General features: G+C 37.0%; 5 protein-coding genes and 1 long non-coding RNA gene across 10 annotated transcripts; 2 read left to right on the top strand and 4 right to left on the bottom strand.

The window, feature by feature from the left end:
• Window positions 2557-3038, top strand: LOC104779925. The gene is made up of 3 exons (XR_766609.1): window positions 2557-2608; window positions 2688-2855; window positions 2965-3038. It is a non-coding gene; the product is annotated as an uncharacterized LOC104779925 (long non-coding RNA).
• Window positions 8750-12615, top strand: LOC104779924 (actin-related protein 2). 2 transcript variants are annotated; one of them, XM_019244551.1, is made up of 16 exons: window positions 8750-8978; window positions 9258-9368; window positions 9500-9634; window positions 9738-9809; window positions 9894-9972; window positions 10099-10148; window positions 10228-10331; window positions 10430-10498; window positions 10596-10659; window positions 11086-11154; window positions 11264-11347; window positions 11442-11500; window positions 11591-11657; window positions 11745-11828; window positions 11934-12038; window positions 12525-12615. In XM_019244551.1, the coding sequence occupies exons 1-15, from the start codon at window positions 8937-8939 to the stop codon at window positions 12012-12014; spliced, it is 1170 nt and encodes a 389-aa protein (XP_019100096.1). In that variant the 5' UTR covers window positions 8750-8936; the 3' UTR covers window positions 12015-12038; window positions 12525-12615. The 2 variants fall into 2 exon arrangements, with proteins under 2 accessions (XP_019100096.1, XP_010502658.1); XM_010504356.2 differs by lacking the exon at window positions 12525-12615 and having other exon boundaries at window positions 8751-8978; window positions 11934-12140.
• LOC109132443 (NAC domain-containing protein 90-like) lies at window positions 13048-14123 on the bottom strand. The gene is made up of 2 exons (XM_019244055.1): window positions 13880-14123; window positions 13048-13214 (listed from the first exon to the last, which is right to left on the bottom strand). Exons 1-2 carry the CDS (start codon window positions 14121-14123, stop codon window positions 13048-13050), a joined length of 411 nt encoding a protein of 136 aa, XP_019099600.1.
• LOC104779923 lies at window positions 15166-16707 on the bottom strand. The gene is made up of 2 exons (XM_010504355.1): window positions 15800-16707; window positions 15166-15703 (listed from the first exon to the last, which is right to left on the bottom strand). Exons 1-2 carry the CDS (start codon window positions 15981-15983, stop codon window positions 15363-15365), a joined length of 525 nt encoding a protein of 174 aa, XP_010502657.1. The 5' UTR covers window positions 15984-16707; the 3' UTR covers window positions 15166-15362.
• Window positions 16939-18826, bottom strand: LOC104779922 (membrane-anchored ubiquitin-fold protein 4). Its single transcript, XM_010504354.2, has 4 exons — window positions 18580-18826; window positions 18092-18286; window positions 17356-17526; window positions 16939-17256 (listed from the first exon to the last, which is right to left on the bottom strand). Exons 2-4 carry the CDS (start codon window positions 18219-18221, stop codon window positions 17198-17200), a joined length of 360 nt encoding a protein of 119 aa, XP_010502656.1. The 5' UTR covers window positions 18222-18286; window positions 18580-18826; the 3' UTR covers window positions 16939-17197.
• LOC104779921 (UPF0400 protein C337.03-like) lies at window positions 19024-23756 on the bottom strand. Of its 4 annotated transcripts, XM_010504350.2 has the most exons (9): window positions 23477-23665; window positions 22984-23096; window positions 22405-22652; window positions 22173-22292; window positions 21877-22045; window positions 21118-21257; window positions 21001-21036; window positions 20375-20745; window positions 19024-19653 (listed from the first exon to the last, which is right to left on the bottom strand). In XM_010504350.2, the coding sequence occupies exons 2-9, from the start codon at window positions 23057-23059 to the stop codon at window positions 19251-19253; spliced, it is 1563 nt and encodes a 520-aa protein (XP_010502652.1). In that variant the 5' UTR covers window positions 23060-23096; window positions 23477-23665; the 3' UTR covers window positions 19024-19250. The 4 variants fall into 4 exon arrangements, with proteins under 4 accessions (XP_010502652.1, XP_010502653.1, XP_010502651.1 ...); XM_010504351.1 differs by lacking the exon at window positions 19024-19653 and having other exon boundaries at window positions 19745-20745; window positions 22984-23106; window positions 23477-23756; XM_010504349.2 differs by lacking the exon at window positions 19024-19653 and having other exon boundaries at window positions 19745-20745.

Genomic DNA, 23811 nt, shown 5'->3' with positions numbered 1-23811 from the left:
GTTCAATTCCCGTTAATTATTCTTCTCCCTCAAGTGCAACTAAGGATAACTCGATTCTGGGTAAGTTGAAATAGGTTGGGGTTTTTCGAATTTGGGTTATTTGTTTTTCAAAATCGGGTAATATGGGTTTCGATTTTCGATAATTTGGTTTTCAATTTTGGGGTTTTGTCGATTTTTTTCATGAATTGGAGTGGAAGTTGAAGTTGAAATCGGTTGTTGTTTTTTGTGTGCATGTGTGGAAGAATCATAATGGTTCGTACAAAGAACCCAAGCTATGTGAAAAAATCGAATCCCCCAACAGATCTCGAAGAAGAAGCAACTCGTGGAGATGAATCAGAACGTGATTCCGATAAAACGGACTCAATTGAGAAGTCAAATGATAAGGATTCATCGGTAAGTATCTCTCCCTATATTGGTATAACCGTATAAGAATTCGTTCTAAAAAGTATAACTGTATAACTTGGTATAACTTAGAAAGGNAATCCCACCTAAAACCATGAGATTTGGATTTCTATATTTTTAACTAAACAAATCCTCTCAAATCCTCCAGAATCCCTAAAACTTATTAAAATTCAAATCCACAAACTGTTTTGAATAACAGTGGATTTTAAAGTAGATTTTTAAATCATCAGTTCAATAATATTAGATTTCAAAAAACTTTTTAAAACCCATGATTGAATAACATAAGATTTGTAACATTTACACAAATCATTTGAAATGTCAAGTTGAATATACCCCTTACGGTTTAGCAGGAAAAGTGTGTTAATTGGTAGACTCGAAGGAGGATTTGAGGGTTTTGTAATTTTTTTNTTTTTTTTTTTGGGGGGGGGGGGGGTTTACTTTTTTACTCTTTACCCAAAAAATTACAAAAGTAAACCAAAATTACATCTCTGTTTGACTTTGCGTAATCTGGAGCATATATGAAAATATATTGGGTATTAAAGACCCATTAGTAATATTTTTGTTTTATCTGTAGCTTAAAAACAGTCACCGTTTGTGTATTGTCGATTTTCACTACGTGGAGTTTTTACGTATAGTAAACGACACGCATTCTTGTAGAAAAACGAGGAAACAACAATACGAGACCTTTGTTTTGTTTTGGGACTAAAATCTAATATACCCTTCTAATCAAACTTCTATTCTCATATCCCCTGCGAAAATAACAAACTATTTATTTATTTATTTTTAATCAAAAATGTGGTTAAAGACAAAGAAACCTATATCATTTTTGTTATTTACAGATCCAACCACCTTATACCCACCCAAACCCACAAAATTCGGACAATCCAGTTGAAATCGGATCTCTCCTTTAACTACCCAACTTTCGAATTCCTTCATTCACGACTCCACTCTCCCTCGTTCAATTCCCGTTAATTATTCTTCTCCCTCAAGTGCAACTAAGGATAACTCGATTCTGGGTAAGTTGAAATAGGTTGGGGTTTTTCGAATTTGGGTTATTTGTTTTTCAAAATCGGGTAATATGGGTTTCGATTTTCGATAATTTGGTTTTCAATTTTGGGGTTTTGTCGATTTTTTTCATGAATTGGAGTGGAAGTTGAAGTTGAAATCAGTTGTTGTTTTTTGTGTGCATGTGTGGAAGAATCATAATGGTTCGTACAAAGAACCCAAGCTATGTGGAAAAATCGAATCCCCCAGCAGATCTCGAAGAAGAAGCAACTCGTGGAGATGAATCAGAACGTGATTCCGATAAAACGGACTCAATTGAGAAGTCAAATGATAAGGATTCATCGGTAAGTATCTCTCCCTATATTGGTATAACCGTATAAGAATTCGTTCTAAAAAGTATAACTGTATAACTTGGTATAACTTAGAAAAGGTATAACTTAGAAAAACTTGGTATAACTAGATATGTGTCTTGCAGGAATCTGAGGATGAATCCGATGTAATGCAACCTTTGAGTATGTACTTTGATTACTCCCAGTATACGAAGCCTTTCAAGATGTCTGGAAAGTGTTATATTTCAGAGGCGGTAAACTTATTAGGCGGTCATCTTAAGGAAGAGGAGTTGGATTGGTTCTTAGGGCACCCACAGTTCAAGCATTTCTTCCATATGCCTAAGGATTCGAATCATAAGTTGATGGGTATGTGGATGTTGTTGCTTCGCACAGCGCATTTGGAGAAGAAAAATGAATGCTGGTTCATTGTTAATGGGACTCCCATCCGGTATTCTCTCAGAGAAATGGCAATCATTTCTGGGTTATATTGCCATCAGTATCCAAAATTCAAGGATGGTTTGGGCAGTTTAAATTTTGCTCGGAAGCAATTTAAAGGTGGACAAATAATACAATATGGAGATGTCAAAGCGAAGCTACTTTCGATGAAGAAACCTTCAGAGGATCGTTTGAAGATGGCCGTACTGTATTTTTTATCTAGCGTCATCATAGGGAAGAAAAAGGGTGGAAAGAATGCACCCTCTGTGGAGCCTTTCTTTCTTAGAGCTGTGGATGATCTTGATTTGTGTAGAACATTCCCTTGGGGTCGAATGGCATTTGATGAGAACATGAAAGACATCTTTCATTTGATGGGACACTTTGATGGAGTTGTGGGTCCACAGTGGGTCTTTCCTAGTTTCATCATTCCTTTGGAGGTAATTACTAGTTTTCAAAATGTACAACTTAGTATAACTGGATCCAACTAAACATTGAATGTTCTTGTGTTGTGTGTAGCTTCTTGCGTTTGAAGCAATTCCTGTGCTAAAGAACACCTTCCGAGAAGACGTTTCTGATTCACATGCACACCGTAACTGTCCTCGGATGTGCAAGATGAAGTTTAAAGCAAGTAAGAAGAAAGGTTTTTCTTTGAAAGAAATATATGACCAACTTGGTACAACTAAGGTTAGTTATTCATATTCATTATTTATGTAAATTACTTATCAGATTCATTATTTATGTAACATTGATTGATAGGAGATTGATAGTATGTTATGTTTGTTTATTTTGACAGGAGATTGATAGTATGTTAACTCCAACTCCTCGGGAGGCACGCCTTTTAGCCATGATCATAGATGAGGATGGTGGCTGGGATGATGCGGATGATCCAGTTGCTGATGGTTGGAGCAAACGTTTAATTGAAAAGGACAAGTCAATTTGGTTTGAAGAGCTTCACAACCTAGATGTGGCCGCCCGATCATTTGAGGCTAATCCGGTGATTGAGAATGTGGATCCGGATGATGTGGATCCGAATGATGTGGCTAAGGATGATGCGAATTCGGAGAATGATATGGTAGGAGGTAGCTTGATTCAGCTAAGAGCTAGCTTGATTCAGCTAGAAGATCTGGTGAAGAAGGGGTTTAAGGAAATCAACGAAAAATTTGATGACATGGATGCTAGGATCAAATCGGTGGAAACATATGTGAACTGGGAAAGAAATGGAGAAGGAGTTTTTCCAAGCGAGGAAGTTGGTGCAAATGAGTGTGACGGAGTTGGTGCAAATGAGGCTATAGAGGAGGAGGATGCCGAGAAGGAGAAGGCCGAGAGGGAGAAGGCCGAGAAGGAGAAGGCCGAGAGGGAGAAGGCTGAGAAGGAGAAGGCCGAGAGGGAGAAAGCCGAAAAGGAGAAGGCTGAAAAGGAGAAGGGGGAGAAGGAGAAGGCTGAGAGGGAGAAAGCCGAGAAGGAGAAGGCCGAGAAGGAGAAGGCTGAGAGGGAGAAGACCGAGAAGGAGAAGGCCGAGAGAGAGAAGGATCCAATGGATAAGGATCCAATGGAGAAGGATCCAATGGAGAAGGATCCAGTGGAGAAGGATCCAATGGAGAAGGATCCAGTGAGATACGAGAGAAAAAAGAGAACAAGGGAAGGAGACAGTGGAGAACAACTTGGTACAAAGGTGAAGATTATAAGTAAGAAGGGGACGGGACCTTCCGTTGTCGTCAGGAGTCGGAGTCCTATTATAACAAGGCAGAAGCACTCCAAAAAGTAAGGAGCATGTAATCTTGTATGAGTCAGTATGTGAACTCTTTGGTTGTTTTTATGTTTTTTGTTAAGTACTCGGAATGTTTAACTAGGTACAACTCTGTTTTTTTAAGTACAACTCTATGTTTTTAAGTACAACTTGGTTGGAATGTTAAAGTCAGTATGTGAACTCTTTGTGTGTTTAAGCAGACAAAATAACACATAAGAACAAGACAAATTACCGGCAATCGTCAAATGGAACTAGACAAACGATCCTTAGTTGTACCATTACAAAGAACAAGTTTTACTTAGTTGTACTATTACAAAGTACTACGTAGTTGTACCATCTTCCAAGAACAAGTTCTACTTAGTTGTACCATCTTCCGAGACATACCACAAGAAGACATCCAAAAAAAACGAGAAAACAGATCTGCTTAATTTTCTTCATATCTCTGCTCCTATCCATCTTCAACTGTCTAACTTCTTCTTCGAGGACATCCACTTGAAAATCTAATTGTTGTACTTCATCCACCAATGCCTCATCAACCCATTTAAATACATGTGTGTCGTTGACAAGCTACATATAAGACAAAAATTGGTAACTAAATGTAAGAGATAATCAACGAATATTAGAATATATTTACCTTTCTTTGTGCTGCATACGCATAACGGTAGTAGCGACGACAAGGGTTTGAGATCGAGTGAGAGATTATCTCAACTACTGCCGAACCACAATGACATTTTTTTTGGATGCCTGGAAACCTTACTCGATTAGAGGAATTGCCACATGAGGTCCTCGATGCTCCAGAATCATAGCTCATTTCAAGATTTGAGATGACCCAGAAATCGCAAACCCTAACTAGGAAAGAGAGGAGTTTGGGAATCGAAATCGGGAGATCGGGAGAGGGGAAATCGAAATCGGGAGAGAAGATTTTCTATGAACCCAGAAATCGAAAACGAAAACCCAGAAATCGGGAGAGAAGAATTTTTTTTTTGTAGGAACCCAGAAATCGCAAGAGAGGGAGAGAAATGATTTTTTTTTTTTGACCCAGAAATCGCAAAATCGAGCCTAAACCCGCCCTAGCATACTTGGCTTCAATTTTAATTTTTCAAAAATTGAAATTTTGTTTGGGACACATAAAAAACACGTGTAGCCGCCAATTTACACACGTGTAGCCGCCAATTTACACATGTGTAGCCGCCAAAATGCACTAGTTGTTCCAAGTTTTCAGATTGTACCGATCTTGACAAGTTGTACAATTCTGAATTTTTTATTGTTTTTAGTTATACCATGTCAAAACCCAATAATTTTAGTTGCACACATGGTTTACGGTTAATTGAGATACATTTACACATGTTCATGCGATCATATGTTTGAAAAGATAATTTCCTAAACTTTTGTAATTATATGTGGTTTACAACGACAAATGAACCCTTAAAGTATATGGTGTTTCATGGTAAACCTTGAATATAATGAAAATTTTTATGACAATTCTTTCTTTCAATTAGTTATATAATATTTTTGTTGTTAACAAATATCATATTTATTTTTATTTGAAAATTTATAAATAATAATATAGTTATTTTGATTTTTTTAAATTATTTTTAATTATAAAATTTTAATTATAAATAATACATATAATTATTTTTTTCAACTAACCTAAGGAAGATAATCACAATTTAACTGAAATAAGTTTTCCCATAAAGATAAGCAAACATGTCTATCAAGATAATCCACAAAAACAAACACACACAAATGACAATAGTTGTACCGAGGAAAAAACAAGTTTTACTAAGTTCTCCAAATAAGAAACTAAGTCCGAGAACCCTCACTATCAAACCAGCTCCTACTCGAATTTTTCTTCTTCTTCCTGCGTCCATGTTCTCCGGCTGATGGAATCCTTTTTGTTGGTTTTCTTCCTCTTTTTGTGACATAAAACTTAGGAAGAACAATCTTAGCACGTACATCGTCAGGGACCATCCACATAGACATGATAGGAACTGGATATATCGTCCTCGAATACCCCAATGCCCACTGCTCCATCCAATAGTACTTACTGCACAAGTCATGCAGTTGGATCTCATTACCAGCGTTCCTTGCTGCTTCCATCGCAACAGCAATTGCATGCACACACGGATATCTGTCAATATCAAATTGTTTACAGTAGCACGTTTTCCTTCTCAGATCAACCACATAACTACTACCATCAACTCCAGTCACGCTGTATTCCAGAAAATAGCTGTTTAGTTCAGTCACTGGTAAGAGCTTTGCTTCAGAACACCTTGTGTGCATCAGTGTCTCAACAAAAGGGACTAGTTTCTGCTCTTTTGGAGTCTCTAAGGATATCTTCCTGTATTTGTTAAACCATTCAGCCACTTTACTAACAATCGCATCAATCATTGGTAATAACGGGTATGCCCTTGCAAATCGAAAGACACCATTGATAGATTCAACCGTATTAGTGGTGTCTATGTTGTATCTAGCTCCTGGAAAATAACATCGAGCCCATTTGTTCTGTCCTACATGATTATCAAGATAAGTACTTGCAGCTGGATACCTTCTGATAAAATCAGCATAGAGTTTCTCAAACTCAGGCTCTGTGTAAGCCTTAGCACATTCCATGAACTTCGTCGCAACTAAATCCCTGTTCACGTTTTTGCAGCTCAATTTAACATTCTGGGACAAATGATAAATACAATACCCATGATGAGATAACGGGTACACCGTATTTATTGACTTGATTAGGCTTTGATTTCTATCAGAACAGAAGACCAGTTCAGGACAATCTGGTACAACTGATTTCAATTTGCTGAAAAACCAGGTCCAACTTGTATCTTTCTCACCATCAACTACACCAAATGCAATCGGATAATGGTGATGATCCGGATCTTGAGCTGTAGCCACGATTAGTACTCCACCATAGACATTTTTAATACTTGTTGCATCAACAATGATCACCTTTCTCATAGCTTTGAAGCCTTCAATGCACGCTCCCAAGGCGAAGAACAAGTACTTAAACCTCTGTGCTTCATCCAATTCAACAAATGAAATTGTACCTGGGTTCATTGTCTGCAGCATGTGCATATAACAATGCACCAACTTAAAACTATCCTCTGGAGTACCGCGAAGATCATATGCAGCTAGTTTTTTTCCTCTATTTGCGGTCGAGTAAGACACTTTAACACCAACTCTTGATTGAACCAAAGGGATGAGATTTTTGGGAGTTGGAGTGTCTATCAAACATGGGTAATCTTCACGCAAAACTGATGCAACTAAATGTGGTGTGCCTCTCCTTTTTCTCCTCATTGTACTTGTATCTGACCTCAAGCACGTATGCGTCTTGTTGTAAGTTCTGACCGAGAAACTGTCTGAATTCCCATTCCTCGCAGCTCGTAAAGACCACTTGCAACCCCTTTTAAATTCACAGCATTTAACCACAAACAACATAGTATCCGACTTCACAATAACAAACTCAAAACAGTTCTTGTGTGCAGCTTTTTCAACTAAATCTTTAACTGCTTGCTTGCTTTCAAATTCTTGACGTAAAGTCAAATCCAAACCATCTTCCCATTCACGATTTACAACTGGTGTGAACTCAGAACCTTCAATCATATCACAGTTATCTGCTATTGCTCGTTCTTCAGACTGTTCTTGATAAAGAACCATGTTCCCATCACTATTCTCCATCATCTCAAAACGTTCAGACGGCTCACCTTCATACATCGTGTTCTCATATGTCGCTCTACTACTTGAAATCAACTCCTCATTAAGTGAACAACCTACAGTCCCTCGACTTTGCTCATCCCCCTGATTTATTTCAACATCATTCACGACTTCCACATGCAAAACTTGGAATTGATCTGGATTCATTTCCAAATAACACATCAGATCATCATCATCATGTATGTGTATCGGTCTCTTAGGATGCACTGATTCGGGAACGTAACTCAATTTCAGCTCAGTCATAGTTTCATCAACCTTCGCCTTTCTGCATATTTTCTGCACCAATGCAGAATAACTGACCTCTTCAATAGATGTCTCCATTCTAAGAGATTGATGAACTTTTTCTCTTGAAATCCATCTTAGTTCATTTTCCCTTGTTGCATAATATCCCCCGTAATCAAAAACGATGATTATCCGACGATTATTATTCATTGTGCCTGAAATAAAATAAAAAACTCACATTGGAACCTCTGTCGTGTAAATAGTATTACCAAGTTGTACCAAAATTGTATCAGTTGTACCCGTTTAAGTTGTACCAAACTATTACCAGTTGTACCCGTATCAGTTATACCTAGTCTACCAGTTGTACTACATCGACTCCACAAAATCACTATTTATTTCGGAATATTTTTACGATTCAGTTCGAATGAAGTGTTACAATCCACTTAGTATGCGACCCATTTCGACACTAATACAAATGAGAATAAATTGAATGAGCATTCAAGGTATATATCCTAATTGCTTTAGGATGAACCTCAAGAACCCTAATTGCATTGGTAAATAAATGTAAGAATATCACCTGAATCTTCTGGTTTACTTTGCTGCTTGCTTCAATCCCAATCTTTTGCTTTCGTTTGGAATCAAATTGATTTCTATGGACTCGATTTGTATCGATTGGAAGGGGGAGAGGAGCAACATTGGGGGAGCGGGGACGAGATCGGGAGAGAGAGGGGAGAGAGAAGGAACCCGATTGATGGAGAAAAATTGATGGGGTCCACATGTTTTTCTTTTTAAAATTTTATAATTTATTAAATAAAAGGTTAGGGATAAAAATGAGATATGTTGGTCAACACTTTGTTAAAGGGTACTTAGATCACCAAAAGGTATTGATGAATAAACTTTTGATTGCAAGGATAGTATAGAGTTTGGAAGTAGTAAATTTGTTTTCTCGATCGCGACAAGTGACCGGAACAAAGTAGAGAAGAGTGATTCTTCGCTTCGATTCAAAGACTAGTTCTTTTATTCCCTGGGATCGAACACATCTGATTTACGTAAGCTGAAATTTCTATAGAAATCTGAGGAGAATGGACAACAAAAACGTCGTCGTTTGCGACAACGGCACCGGCGTAAGCTTCTTCTCTCTCATATATACCTCTTTCCGTTGTTCAGACTCCGATCCTTAGTTAAAACTGATCAATCATTCCATATCTTATCTGGGTTACGTTAAAAATCTCACCTTTGCTTCTTCTCTGGGCTTGTTTAGGATCTAGTTGTCTTAAAGTTGAACATTTGAAAACTCTCATGTCTTAGGAATGTATAAGATCGTATTTTTATTGATATGTGGCTAGTTTATGTTTATGAATCTCTAATGTGAGATTGTTTTGTTTGCTGGCAAATTTTGTCAGTATGTAAAATGTGGATTTGCTGGAGAGAATTTCCCAACTTCTGTTTTCCCCTGTGTCGTGGGAAGGCCTTTGCTTCGGTATGAAGAATCACTCATGGAGCAGCAAGTCAAGGTTTGTTTATATATATGTTAGTTATCAATCAGCCAAATCAGATCTTTAGTTACATAACATTTGATATCATTTTTGACTGAGGTGATATGTGTAGTTTGATTTCATCTATGTTTGGTTTTGTTTCATCTTAGGATATAGTTGTTGGGGAGACTTGCGCTGAGCTTCGGCATCAGTTGGATATAAATTATCCTGTCCACAACGGTATTGTGCAGAATTGGGATGATATGGAGCATGTTTGGAATCACGCTTTCTATAACGAACTGAAAGTAATTTTCTTCTCCTGCTTCATCTGGCGATTTGGTTTTCTTCATTTCTTTTTTGGTTCCATGTTTCTTGACTTACTCTTAAACCCTGTTGTGTGATTAACAGATCAATCCATCAGATTGTAAGATATTGCTCACGGATCCACCTCTTAATCCCTCAAAGAATCGTGAAAAAATGGTATGGTTATGCCAAGTCTTTGGTCTATAAAATCGAAATTTGCTTTGATGGTTGTTTGAGTGACTCGTTTATGTTGTAAAACAGATTGAGACAATGTTTGAGAAATACAATTTCGCTGGCGTTTTCATTCAAATCCAAGCCGTTTTAACTCTGTATGCTCAAGGTGCTTATGGAGATTATTGAAGGTTTAGATTTTCTTTCGTGTGTTTATATAGACAGTCACCTGTGAACAAGAGTTTTTGCGCACTTCTTTGATATTTTTCTTCCTGTGTTGAACTCTCGCTTTCAGGTTTGCTAACTGGTTTGGTTATTGATTCTGGTGATGGTGTTACTCATGTGGTAAGCTACAAAACTCTATAATATTGGAGATCGAGTTTCGCTAATAGAGCGCATTAACAGTTTCCGCCTCACATCGTAGGTTCCGGTGGTTGACGGCTACTCATTCCCTCATCTTACCAAAAGAATGAATGTCGCTGGTAGACACATAACAGCGTATCTCGTTGATCTACTTTCTCGACGAGGGTGAGAAACTGATTCATATACTCACATGTTGAAGCTTAAGTAACATTTTGTTGATATTTTGAGATGTTTTATCTAATAAAAATTTGTTTGTTCAACAGATACGCGATGAACAAGACTGCTGACTTTGAGACAGTTAGAGAAATTAAAGAGAAGCTCTGCTATATAAGGCATGCAAAATACCTCTTCAGTGATTTACTGTAATATCTGAGTAGTAATGAATTACAAGACTAAGAAATAAACTAGTTGCTTTGTCTTTATTTACAGCTATGATTACAAGAGAGAGTCTCAACTCGGGCTCGAGACAACCATCCTTGTTAAGAATTATACTGTAAGTTCGCTATTCTATGAACTTGTCATGAGTGACACTATTCTATGAACTTGTCATGAGTGACAATTTTCAATACTTCTAGGGGAACTAGAGGCAAGAAACAGAAACTAGTTTACGTTAAGCTTATATCAATCTAAACTCATGATCAGAACCAAGTAAGATAGCAAATTCTCCGCAAACTCGAGTCTGTAAAGAAAGTTGAAGATTCTTGCCATCTTTTTTCTTAAGAGTATTTTAGGTTATAAGAAATATGGTATTATCATCCTTTGTTTTCATGGCATCTTGTTTGTTTTTTGGTGCTCGGTCATCCGATAGTCGATAAAGTTTCAAACTTTTACCAATTGCAGCCTCAAAAGCTGATATTATCATCCAATTAATTATTTCTGAACTACTAATCTGTTGTGATTTTGTACTGTGATCGATCAGCTTCCAGATGGGAGGGTCATCAAGGTTGGCACGGAAAGATTCCAAGCACCTGAAGCGCTTTTTACACCGGTAGACCTTACTGGCTCCCTTTTCTCTTTCTGAATATTCTTATCAATATTATTTCGCTTTTTACACCAAGAATCTCGAAGCTGATCTCAGAATGAAATCTTTTTTTCAGGAACTCATTGATGTTGAAGGTGATGGAATGGCAGACATGGTGTTCCGCTGTATTCAAGAAATGGATATTGATAACCGCATGATGGTATGGTTGCTTACACTTGCTTCGTATTTCAAATGAATGATCCAAAACAAATCATTATAGATTTGCTTAAACCCTTTACTCTTTTTTTTCACAGCTCTACCAACACATAGTTTTAAGCGGAGGAAGCACCATGTATCCAGGATTACCTAGCCGGTTTGTATATACTTTTGTTTTTCATAGCCATACAAGAAGCTTCATGGTTTTATGTTGTAACCTCTTCCGTGTTCTATTTTATTGTTTCAGTCTTGAGAAAGAAATCCAGGATAGGTATCTCGATACAGTTCTTAAAGGAAACAAAGATGGCTTGAAGGTAAACATATCCTAATAACTTCATGATCATTGTTTAGTCATTTTCTCTCGGGGTTTAACATTTTATTCCGGTTTCTTAATCAATCAGAAACTCAGATTGCGAATCGAAGATCCACCGAGAAGGAAACACATGGTATACCTCGGAGGTGCTGTTCTTGCAGGAATCATGAAGGTAAACAAAAGAAAGAGTTCAATGCTTTTTCTCTTTTTTTCAACAGTCTTTGAAATGATTTGATGTTAAGAGAAATTGGATTCTGTCAACTGGTTAATGTTGCAGGACGCACCAGAGTTCTGGATCAATAGAGAGGACTATATGGAAGAAGGCATCAATTGTTTAAACAAGATGGGACAAGCTTAAAACTTTTTTAAATCAAAACTCAAGGTTGTACTTTTTTTCTTCTTCTACATTCTGGATAATTTTAGTTGCATTTGTGAAAAAATCTGGAATATACAATTCGATTTAATTGTATTCTGTCTTTTAATATTTCAGTACTTTAGGTTTCAAAGTTTGAGTGCTTTTGGTTAATGAGGGATCCACAATTCGATCTTCAATAATCAAATTAACATTGTAGAAAACGTAGATAGATATTGAGTTTTGAGAGATCATATATGACTTTAAGCTTTGACGGCTACAAATATATTTTGAGAGGCCTACATATATAACTGCTTTATATATATATATATATATATAGGTCTTAGCTTGATCAATTTTAAAATGATCCAAATCTTCTTTTTGTTGTAAAATCTGTAGTCTTAGCTTGATTAAAACCAATGTGTAGGTTTGTCTTTGAGTGTTTAACCTTAGGTTTCCAGATTTTGACTCTTTTAACAGGTTAGATTCCTTTGTGCTCTGTTTTATCTTTTGCAGGTTTTATGTTTTAACTAACATTCAGACCAAGAGATAGAGACATGATGATGCATAAGCATTTATTATATAAGGTGAAGAGATCACAACATAAGATAGACTAACACGACCTAAATGTATTAGTGATACAAACAATTTTTCCCGGTTGTAGAAAGCCTGATTTGGAAGCCTGTATACACCACCAGGTCCACCACCTGATTTCAGATATTTTTGTTATTGATATTTTTACTCAGGGACAGTTTCATGGCTTTCTTCTTTCTTCTGCTTCTCAATATTTTCTTCTCTTGCTTTCTTCTTTTTTGCTGCTTCTGGACACGGATAGATCTTATACAGAGCATGGCCGACCTACACACACAAACCAGAACAAAACTTACACACCTAATAACTTGGAACCCAAATAAGTGAACATATATACATACCCAGTCATCTTTATCATCAGAAGAAGACTGAAGCCAGTATTCATGCATTAACCATTCCCCTTTTATACCGTTTGGATATTTCCCAATGTAGTACTCTAGTGCGTTTTTTAGCCGACTACCACTTGTCCAGCATTAATCTTCTTAGGAGATGCTACTACTCTCCAATATCCTCCATTTTCGCCACATTTCTTATATTCTCCAGCTTTACCAATGTCAGTCCTCTCCGATATAAAGAACCATTCCTTCTCATTACCCGTCTTAAATCCCTCTGTTTCTAATAAAAAGAAAAGAGCCGCTTAGATACAGAAACACCAACAAAGTATAAAGCACGATTCAAGAATTAAGAAAATAATCGATGGAGACAAACCTGAAAATTGTTCTGTTATTGAAGTTGTATACGTCCATCTGGTGAATAGGAACATGTATGATGATTTTGTTGACTTCCAAGTAGGTTTTAAGAACATGTATGATGATTTCTTCGTCTGTTGGTGAAGACTTAAAACTTCCATGAGACAGATTGAAGTTATGAAAGAGCTTGTCCGAGATCAGTGGTTGTGGTTGCTGACACACAGAGTCATGAGTCAGTGGTTGTGGTTGCTGACACACAGAGTCATGAGACAGTTTACTTCCCCTTTGATGCTATTTGGTTGTTTCCCAACGTAGTGCCAGTGTGTATTTGTAGCCGACTACGCCTTCTCCACCGTTAATCTTCTTGGCAGATGTTACTACCTTCCACTATCCTCCACTGTCTCTACGATTCATTCTTTTTCCATCTTTCCCCATCTTGTACCTCTCAGATATAAAGAACCATTCCTGGTCGTTACCCTTATCAAATTCCTCTTTTTCGAATCAAAAAATAGAAAAGAGCCAATATTTTAAACCAAATAAAATAAATTCATCTCGATTTAATATTTAAGATAAGAACCAATGGAGACAGACCTGAAAGATTTTCTGGGTTGGACTTGTATATGTCCACAAGGTTAATAGGGACAATGATAGTTGAGTCTTTGTTGCCTTTCAAATACGGTTTCAAGTAACAAGTGACAAGAACTTCATCGGTTGGTACAAACGAATAACTTTCGCGGGGCGCATTGAAGTGAGAAATCCCGTCCAGGATTGGTGGAAGTAAACAATCTTGTTGTGGTGCTGACATACATTGTGGTTGATGCGGCTGCTCAACCATCTCTTCGAATGCTGCTTCACAAAATTCGTCCAAGATCAGTTGAGATAAACCGTCTGGACTAGAGTAATCCACTTGATGTTAATCTTCTTTTGTTGTATCTAGGAGTAAAACTTGTACAGTAAAATCTATATAAATTAACACTCTTTAAATTAATATTCTCTATAAATTAATAATTTTTTCGGTCCTGAGTTGGACTAGTGTAAAAAATAATATAATTCGATAATATTTTTTTAGAAATTCTATGTAAACATATGGTCCCTGTATCATAAATTAATAATATATATATATATATATATATATATATCTCAGAAAATTTAGTGAAATATTACTCTAGTGTTGTTTACCTATAAGAAACTATAAACTAAGAAAATTTTATAAGAATATGAATTATAACAACAATAACTTATTTTTAAAAATGAAATTCTCAAAACTATGAAAACAAAAAAATATTTTCATAAATTAATAATATATCGATAAATTAATAGAATTTTATTATCCCAACATTATTAATTTACAGAGGTTTTACTGTAGTCTTTAGTTTGAATAATGATCGTCCTTAGCCCTACGATAGGCGATAGAACCATCAAGAAAATGCCAAATACAATGCATGTCTGAAAGAACAATGAAAAATTATATATCTTAGAAACTAAACCACTAGCTTTAATCAGCCAAACAGGGGTCTCAAACGCAAACGCAAACGCAAATACAAGAATTTTTTTATCATGTACGTTGTGTTGTTTGGTACTTTACCCAGTTAGTCCACCAAGACAAACTGTATCTTCTTGATTTGTATATTTTAAGCTATATTACGCAAGGAAGCTTTTTGCCAACAGAAAGACTATTTAGTCTTGTTTCTTAAAACTCAAAAACAAAAAGATATCATCCGGATCCGAATAGTTGTAGCTCGGATTTGGATTAAAATTCAGGATATCCAATTTGTTTCCACGGATAGGTACTTGCGGATAATCCAATCTTTTTCCACTTCAATATCCATCGTACGTTGGCATTTTAGTTTGTTTACATCCTCTGTTCATGTTTTACATTGTGTGAACTGAAATTATTCCTCATGTTATTTATCTTCATACTAATAGTTTAAGACAAGATTTGGCGGACACAGAATACAAATTTTGTGTAGTAACCAAAGCTAAATGTAGACAACATAGGAAAGATACATATCTCTGAGTAGAAGTAAACAGAGTCGATACCAGGTGAAAGACAAGTTCTGTAGTTTTTAAAACCCTATTTCTTGCCACACAAGTCAAGATTCCTCTTGAATGGTCTGAAGTTCAAAGCATTGAATCCATAAACACAGGAATTAGACCGTTTAGACTTAAACACAACCTGATCCGTCGTGGTTCTATAACCAGGAATGTTGCAAGAAGGATCCGATAAGCTTTTTCTTCCGACCAAACTCGCTTGACAAGAACTTGCCAGACTGTCTACCTCGGCACAGTCTAGAGAAGTTATGGCTACCTTGTACAGTCCGAATTCGTTGGTGGTTCTATTTGCAGAGAATGTTACAGTTTCACTTGTTGTTGACGAAGCTGCTTTGAATCTGCAGACAATTCTCACTTCCACACCTGTGTCAAGAAACGTTAGAAACAGAGCTTTTGAAGAGCATCAATTAGTTAAAGAGATCTTCTTAGTGAAGTTTTGTGTTTTTTTTTTTGAATTACCGGACATGAAGTAACTGTGTTTGGAGAAACTGTTGTTGGAGCAGACATCGCAGTAAACAAAACCCATAATAGTGATTTCTGCAGCTGGTTTTGGTTTTGGTGATGAATGTTTTGGAGACATAGAGTTTACGAGCAGAAATTGCAGAAGAATAAAGGAAAACATTATCAGTGATTTCTTCTTCATCTTGATCACCACGAGTTTCAGCTTTCAGGCTTGGTTTATTTGTTTATGCGGTTGATGTAAGTATTGGACAATATGTGTGTGGAGAAAGCAGAAACAAAATAGTTTTCAGATAAGAGAAGGGATGGATACAACTCTACTGAAATAGCATCAAGGTTTCTTTTTATATATAGAGAGAGTGTTATACAAACGTGTCTATCAACAATAGGTTGGAAACTAAACGGTCTGAAAAATAAATTATGATTACCTAAACTAATAAGTAAATAAGTTTATAATATGATGTTTATGTAGCAACTAGCAAATGGATTGGATATCTGAATTTCGGATCGAACCAAAGTAAATAGTTATACCGAATCGAAGCAGGTATAATGGGATGATTTGTCTAGCCCTACAAGACAATCAGAGAGAAAGTGATGGGAGAACAAAGAAAGGCGCATTTGGAGTGAAGATTATAAATGAGAGGAGGTGAATAGAATTAAATGACAGAAGCAGAGAAGATAGTGGAGAGACACTCAGTGAAAGTGAATGTTATAAATGAGGGAATTAAGTGGGAGATAGTGAAGGGGACAGTGACTAGTTAGGTGCGAGGACATTTATTGAGATCTCATGCTCTGTGTTTCTTTTTGTGGGTTTCAGTTTTGTAAACTACATCCCAAAAAATAGGCTTTTTGGAAGTGGAAAGTGATGAGAAAGGTAATGCCACTTGTGTCTTTTTATTATGTATGGACCATATAGTACATATGAAAGTGTTTGCAACTAAAGAACCACAAATTGTGAACGTTTTGTACTGTTTTTTCTCGGTAAGTGATGGACTGATCACTGAATAGATATCAAGGTGTTTGGATACAGTTTTGGGCGGGTCCTGATAGAGGAAAGACAGGTCTAAGGTGTGCTAAAGATTAACAGAACCATACAAGATATGTTTACAAATATACTAGAATAGTAGAATTAGTTCATGGAAACAAAATAGAAGACAAAACTCTTATCTTTATAATGGATGCTCCAAACAAGAGTTTTTTTCATCAGAACAAAAGATAACAACTCTAATAGACCAGCTTTATAACGCCATTGATGAAGCTTTCTTTGAACTTATGATGAATATATAGAATATGAAGCGCGAAAATGGTAGTTCAAGTTTTTAGGGTCTTCTAGCAAAAACCACAGAGAAGCAAAGCTTAACTCTTTCAGATTTTTAGATTTGGGACTTGTTGTTTTACTCACATGATAGTACATGAGCAAAAGCTTCTCTGTGGGGCTTCCTCTTCGATTTTTTTCTCTGTAAGAGAAGAAAAACAAGATGTAAGGCTCAAGAAAACTCTTCCACAAACAAGATTTACAGAGATAAGAACAAAAATGTGTGTAAAAAGAACAATACCTGGTCTTGCTTTTGTTGGAGACGGTTGCACAACAACATGCATTGTAATGACGGATTTAGGGAGATCATCAAATGGAGCTTTACACTGTGCAACAGTTTTACCATTCTCCAATATCTTACCAGCATTTATCAACTTGATGTCACTAGCTGATTTTGGCACAATCTTCTTGTCTACAGACATCACATTCAATTAACACCCAAATTTGATTAGTTAATAAGTTACAATGGGGAAACAAATGTGACAAATGAAAGATTTTGTTGAATGCATAAGAGTAAGAATGTGAAATTCTGCTAAAAAGAATCAGAACCGTATTGGTCCCTATAGTCTCTAAATATATGTTCTGTAGTTTAAGACAAGTGATTAGTAATAGAATAAGGCCAATACAAATGCCTTATGTCTGAGCTGATCTTTGTCTATAAAGCCACAGGCGTAGAAACTATTAAAACATAGATCGTAAGCTCGAGTAACCTTTTTAAAAGATCAATAGGTAACTTCCTTCTTATCATTCTAGTTTAAGACAAGTGATTAGTAATTCGATCAGATCCTATGATAAGCCTATGACTTGTGTCTGAACTTTGTCTATCAAGGCACAAGTGAAGAAACTGAAAAATGGCTGAAGCAAACGTTCTAAAGCCAAAATCCGAAGCATTCAAGTGCATTTAGTAGTTAGTATCACACTAACTTCTTCACGGATTAGTGGAAAAAGCAAACCAAAAGACTCTGCTAAGTGCTCACCTTTAGGCCACTCGGAGACAATTCTCTCCTTTAGCATTGAGACTGTAGCAGTTGGAGAATACTGAAAGGGTCCAACATCTGAACCGTCATATAACCGGAATTTAAGTTCAACCAAATCTTCCTCCGGCATTTGATTTCTCTCTTTCTCCCACAATATAACTCTTACCAGGAAGAACCACTTACCCAAAATGAGACCTATAAGCACAGCAAGATTCTCAAAGTTACAAAAGATCAATAATTGAATTTCAATTATTATCGAAATCAAGAACTTGGAACAAATAACAAGAATATTTAGAGAAGAACAGTGATAAGAGAACAGTCAAAAAATTTAAGGATCAAACAATCAAAATCAAGAACTTGGACCAAAGGAAACTAGAAGGACAAGAAGATTGTGACAAATAAAAGAAAAATCAAAATTTGGAACTCATCTCAGCGACCTAAGCTCCTACAAACTATCAGAGAAAGCTAACACAAGACACAAATGTTACCTGAAACCAGACACGCAAATCCAAATGTCCAAGTCTGTTTTCTTTTATCAGGGTGTACTGCTAGGGTTCGCTTCTTGTGAGAGGGGAGAAACAGAAGTAGGAGAAAAATCCAAAAAAAAAAAGGGGTTGTGACCTAATCTTGAAGTTATGCTTATGAGAATACAGCTATTTGCCTCTCTGCTTCTCTCAAAATTTTCTGATATATCTTTCTTTTTAGGATTGCCGCGTTACAGGGAATCCCTGACGAGTAGAGAAATAAGATAAAAAGACAAGAAAAATGTGGAAAAGTATCATTCTTTATTAGTCAAAAGGCAAACCCTTGTCGGCGTTTTGACCATAAGACTTTTAAAAGAGTCAAAAAAAACTTTGGTCCAATCTGACCTCCATGTAAATTTCAGAGAGAAGAAACAATGGAATCTTCCCCCACAGTAAAAGAAAGGGCAGTAAAAGTAAAGGTTTATGTTTTTTTTCCCACAGTAAAAGTAAAAGAATGTTTACAGAAGCCTTTTTAATTAGGCGTACGCACAATTAGGAAAGCATACACAGCACATTTTAAGAACATAAAATCCTAATTAAAAGCCCATTAAAACTAATATTTAACAACAAAAAAAACCAATAAAAAAAAGTGAGCTTTTTGCTATATGAACGAGCCCCCTAGAAACAGATTTACTCTACTGCCGGGTAACAGGTGTCATAGGCACTGATGAGTTGATCCCATAGAAACCATCTTGTCCTTGAAACTTCTGGTATGAATTATCGGATGGAGCAGAGGTTGTTGTTGAGGGTGGAGTAAGCCCAGGAACCCAAGGACCTTGTTGTTGTTGTTGTGGTTGTGTGGTTGCAGAAGTGGTTGCTATGGTGTAGTTGAATGGTGTCTGGTTTACAGGCCCGGGAGGCTGTAAGGGCTGCAAGAACTGAGGTTGAAGCTGGAACGATGGTGGTGGTGGCAGTGGAAGTGCTGGTGGGGGCGTGCTGGAGGATGTCGTTGCAGCATTCTGTTGGTGCTGCGGGAGATAGGACTGGTCATGGTTTTGAAGCTTGGGTCTTTTCTCTGGTGGGTAATCGACGGATGATNTCAAAAAAAACTTTGGTCCAATCTGACCTCCATGTAAATTTCAGAGAGAAGAAACAATGGAATCTTCCCCCACAGTAAAAGAAAGGGCAGTAAAAGTAAAGGTTTATGTTTTTTTTCCCACAGTAAAAGTAAAAGAATGTTTACAGAAGCCTTTTTAATTAGGCGTACGCACAATTAGGAAAGCATACACAGCACATTTTAAGAACATAAAATCCTAATTAAAAGCCCATTAAAACTAATATTTAACAACAAAAAAAACCAATAAAAAAAAGTGAGCTTTTTGCTATATGAACGAGCCCCCTAGAAACAGATTTACTCTACTGCCGGGTAACAGGTGTCATAGGCACTGATGAGTTGATTCCATAGAAACCATCTTGTCCTTGAAACTTCTGGTATGAATTATCGGATGGAGCAGAGGTTGTTGTTGAGGGTGGAGTAAGCCCAGGAACCCAAGGACCTTGTTGTTGTTGTTGTGGTTGTGTGGTTGCAGAAGTGGTTGCTATGGTGTAGTTGAATGGTGTCTGGTTTACAGGCCCGGGAGGCTGTAAGGGCTGCAAGAACTGAGGTTGAAGCTGGAACGATGGTGGTGGTGGCAGTGGAAGTGCTGGTGGGGGCGTGCTGGAGGATGTCGTTGCAGCATTCTGTTGGTGCTGCGGGAGATAGGACTGGCCATGGTTTTGAAGCTTGGGTCTTTTCTCTGGTGGGTAATCGACGGATGATGGAGATTCTGTAACAGCAGGTGGGTTGTTATTTCCGATGATGCCTTCAGAGGCTAATGAGGAGAGAACATAGGAGAGCATCTCTGCTGAGGAGGTTGATGCGGTTAGCTTAGCTACTACTGCGGCTGCTGCAGTTTTTCTTGGGTCTTCAACTGACTGAGTTGGGTTTGAAGCAAACATGACCGGAGCAGATTGTTCCACATCACTGTGTGTGAAGTTTTGCGGTGCTGCTGCAGCAGATGAAGTTGAACCTTTGATGGCTTCTTTTGACTCTTCTTCTTCTGTAGCAGGAGCAGGAGGCTGTGAACTACCGCCATGGTCTAGAAGCTGTCTGCAGAGATTACCAGTCCGGTCTGATTGAAACCGAGCAATCTGAAATCATAGCACAATGGATATCACTGAACTAAATAGCATCAAGATATGGCAACTTTTTGTTTGGAAAAAACAACCAAGAAGACCCCTATTTAAAGTTGGGTCTATCTTCCTTGACCTAACTCACTAAACTAGCTCGATAACTAGAAAAAGTGTTTCGAAAAGTATTGCTATAAGGTTGTGACGTATTGTGTGAATTGAAATGTATCTAATGTGTGAAGTGTGGAGATAACATTCGTTAGTACGAATACAAACCTGAAGGTGGTTACGAACTTGCTCCAGCTTGAGTTCCTGGACAAAATAAATAAAAGTGAGGTATATGGCAGGAGTAATCAAAGATGATTTTTTCTAAGCAGTTGAACAAATGGAAACCTGTTCTTGTAAAGCCTCTCTCAGAAGAGAGATAAGACTTGTTCTGGATGTCTCCACTGTCCCTAACTGTTCGATGCAGTCTCTCAGTATGGCATGTTGTCCCTGCACCTCCTTTACTACAGCGGGCCCAGGGGTGTGTCCTGTTTAAGGCAACACTTAATAAGTAAGATACTGAAACGAACTTCATATGATAAGGGGATGCTTGAACAAGAATTGGATTTTCTCTATCCTAGAAGTAAAGAAGTATAACGTATCAACAAACAGTAAATATATATTACATAGACCAGTTCAACAGATCAGAAATTTTTTCGGGATCCAGAATTAACCAGCAAATATATATTCTGATTGTGTATTGGGGACTTATAAATTTGTAGATTCTCTTCCTAATGGTGAGAGTAAGTTCTCTCACCATTAAATGATATGACACAAATGGTAACAGCCACCAAGTGAAAAGGATGGTTTTGGAAACTTTATATGGAAACACAAGAGAGGAACATGATGATTGATGAAATTAAGGATCCAAATGTGGTGGTTCTGTAAGATCACATATAGACCAAATACTAAATTGCTAAGCGACTTTAAATACTAAATTGTTATTGTTGCAGTCTGTTCAAAAGGAGTGGTAAAAGAGATACCAAATAAATTGAGTTATTAGAACAAGCGCATGTAGAAATCTAAAGCTGTGTGGCTTGTCACTTGATAAGAAAAAACATATATCAATACATTTGCAGCAATGTAGCAGCCAGTGGACAGTGATACCTGAACTAAGATCTCTCTCAATCTCTTGTGTTGCTTTCTCAAGGTAACCAGAAGCATTAGTACATTTTCCAACAATAGCATCCTCATCAACGTGAACGCCGTGAAGAACTTCAACAGCAGACACTACTTTCTCCAGTGTAGATCCATTTGCCTGTCTCTGTTGAACAGACTGCAACAATAACAAAGTTAATCATGTTGCTATCATGGAAGAACTTTAAAGTAGACATGATCACATAACAGTGAACCTAATTGACAAATCACGGTAAGAAAATGCTTATATATACACTCTGACTTACAAGCTTAAGCGGCACAAGAGTTCCGTTTCTGGTTCCAACTTCAGGCTGCCTTCCCAGAAGTTCTTCTTTGAGAATCTGTCCACGCGATCCAAAGACTTTCCTTTCTTCCCATATATTAACCTTGAAGAGAGATTACGATAATTAGCAATGCAGTTCTCATGTCAAAGTCCTAAAATCATTTCAACAACTGAATTCAGAAAAAATGGTAGATAAAAAAGTTGGCTTCACGTACCAATCGACGTGCAGATTTTCTTCCAAAGTCGTCACCATTTTCAATCACATCACGAAGGGCCTCAGGGAGTACTTTCCAGAACTCACCTACAAACTCAGAACCCTTTCGCCTACTATTTTGCAAGATATCATTCGCAAGGTGCAGGTACGCCACACGTTGATCACGCGGGGCACAGTGAAACTGTCTACCCCATGTTTCTACAACATGTTTCGCCTTGTTCATGTGAAAGATACACCAATGTGATAAAGCTGTATACTGTCAAGGAAGAGATAGAACATAATAGGATACAAGACGACATAAAACATGTAACTAAGCAAAGGGGAACTATTTTACATTAAAGGGAGAGTTCAGAATTATGTGTTCCACTTATATCACACACCAAATCAATATCAGTATAAACTGTGAGAATTTAGAGGAAATCATGGCGAAAATAAACTATACTTTGCTTAAGAAGAACATACCAAAATCAGTATATACCATTATTACTCTCATTAAGAAGATACTACTTACGAAATTACAACCAAATCTAGAATACGAGAAACAGATATATAAAAACAAGTAGAAAACAAAAGAGGATACTCTCAATGCTTGCTTGCGTATTGTTGAGCTTGGCAAGCTTCTCAACTAATATCTGAGCGTTAAATGAACTACCCATTGTTTCAACAACACCAGCTCAAAAAACCAGTGCACCCCTTCACAAATCTAGAGACAAACAACATAAGAAAACAAGTCAAAACCCTAGACTCATCATCAATCGAAGCAATGGAAAAGAAAACAAAAAAAAGGTCAAAACTTTGAATAGTATTAAAAAAATTTGAGAATCACAAAGTGAAATACGATTCATTAGCCAAAAAATTCCGGAAAAAAGCTATAATTTTTTCTACTACACAAGCACAAGTAATTTCCATAAGACTAAGAGAGAACTAGACAAAAAAACCACAAGGACACAAGACAAGGTCATTGCTTTAGACATCAACACTTGTATAAACCCTAATTTACGAGAGATAACAAAGAGACTAATTTCAATAGAAAGCAAAAAAAACAAACGAGCGTGAAGAGGAGTTAAAATTACAGAGAGAAGCAATCACAAGTAGAAGATTGTTGCGATGAGTCTATAACATTAAGCAGTGAAGGAGCCAACGATTGATATAGGAAAATCCCGATGAACAAAAACGGCGCCGTTCTCCGGTAATGTCTCCAAAAACCTGCCGGAGAAGTTTTTTGCAGTTTTGGGAAATTTCGGAAGTAATGTTCGTCGTGGTTAGATGTGGATGAACCACCGGGAGATTATTTTATTCTTTTTATGGGTCTAGGTCTCGTTATTGGGCCCAAACTCAGATGTTTCACAAAACGACGTCTTATGAAGTTGATGGGCCTTTAATTAATATAAATAAGTCCAGTTTGTAA

The sequence above is a fragment of the Camelina sativa genome, chromosome 4, assembly GCF_000633955.1.
Source record: "Camelina sativa cultivar DH55 chromosome 4, Cs, whole genome shotgun sequence".
Classification (NCBI taxonomy): Eukaryota; Viridiplantae; Streptophyta; class Magnoliopsida; order Brassicales; family Brassicaceae; genus Camelina; species Camelina sativa.
Note: the sequence above shows the minus strand (reverse complement) of the source record. Positions and strands in the feature narration are given on the sequence as shown.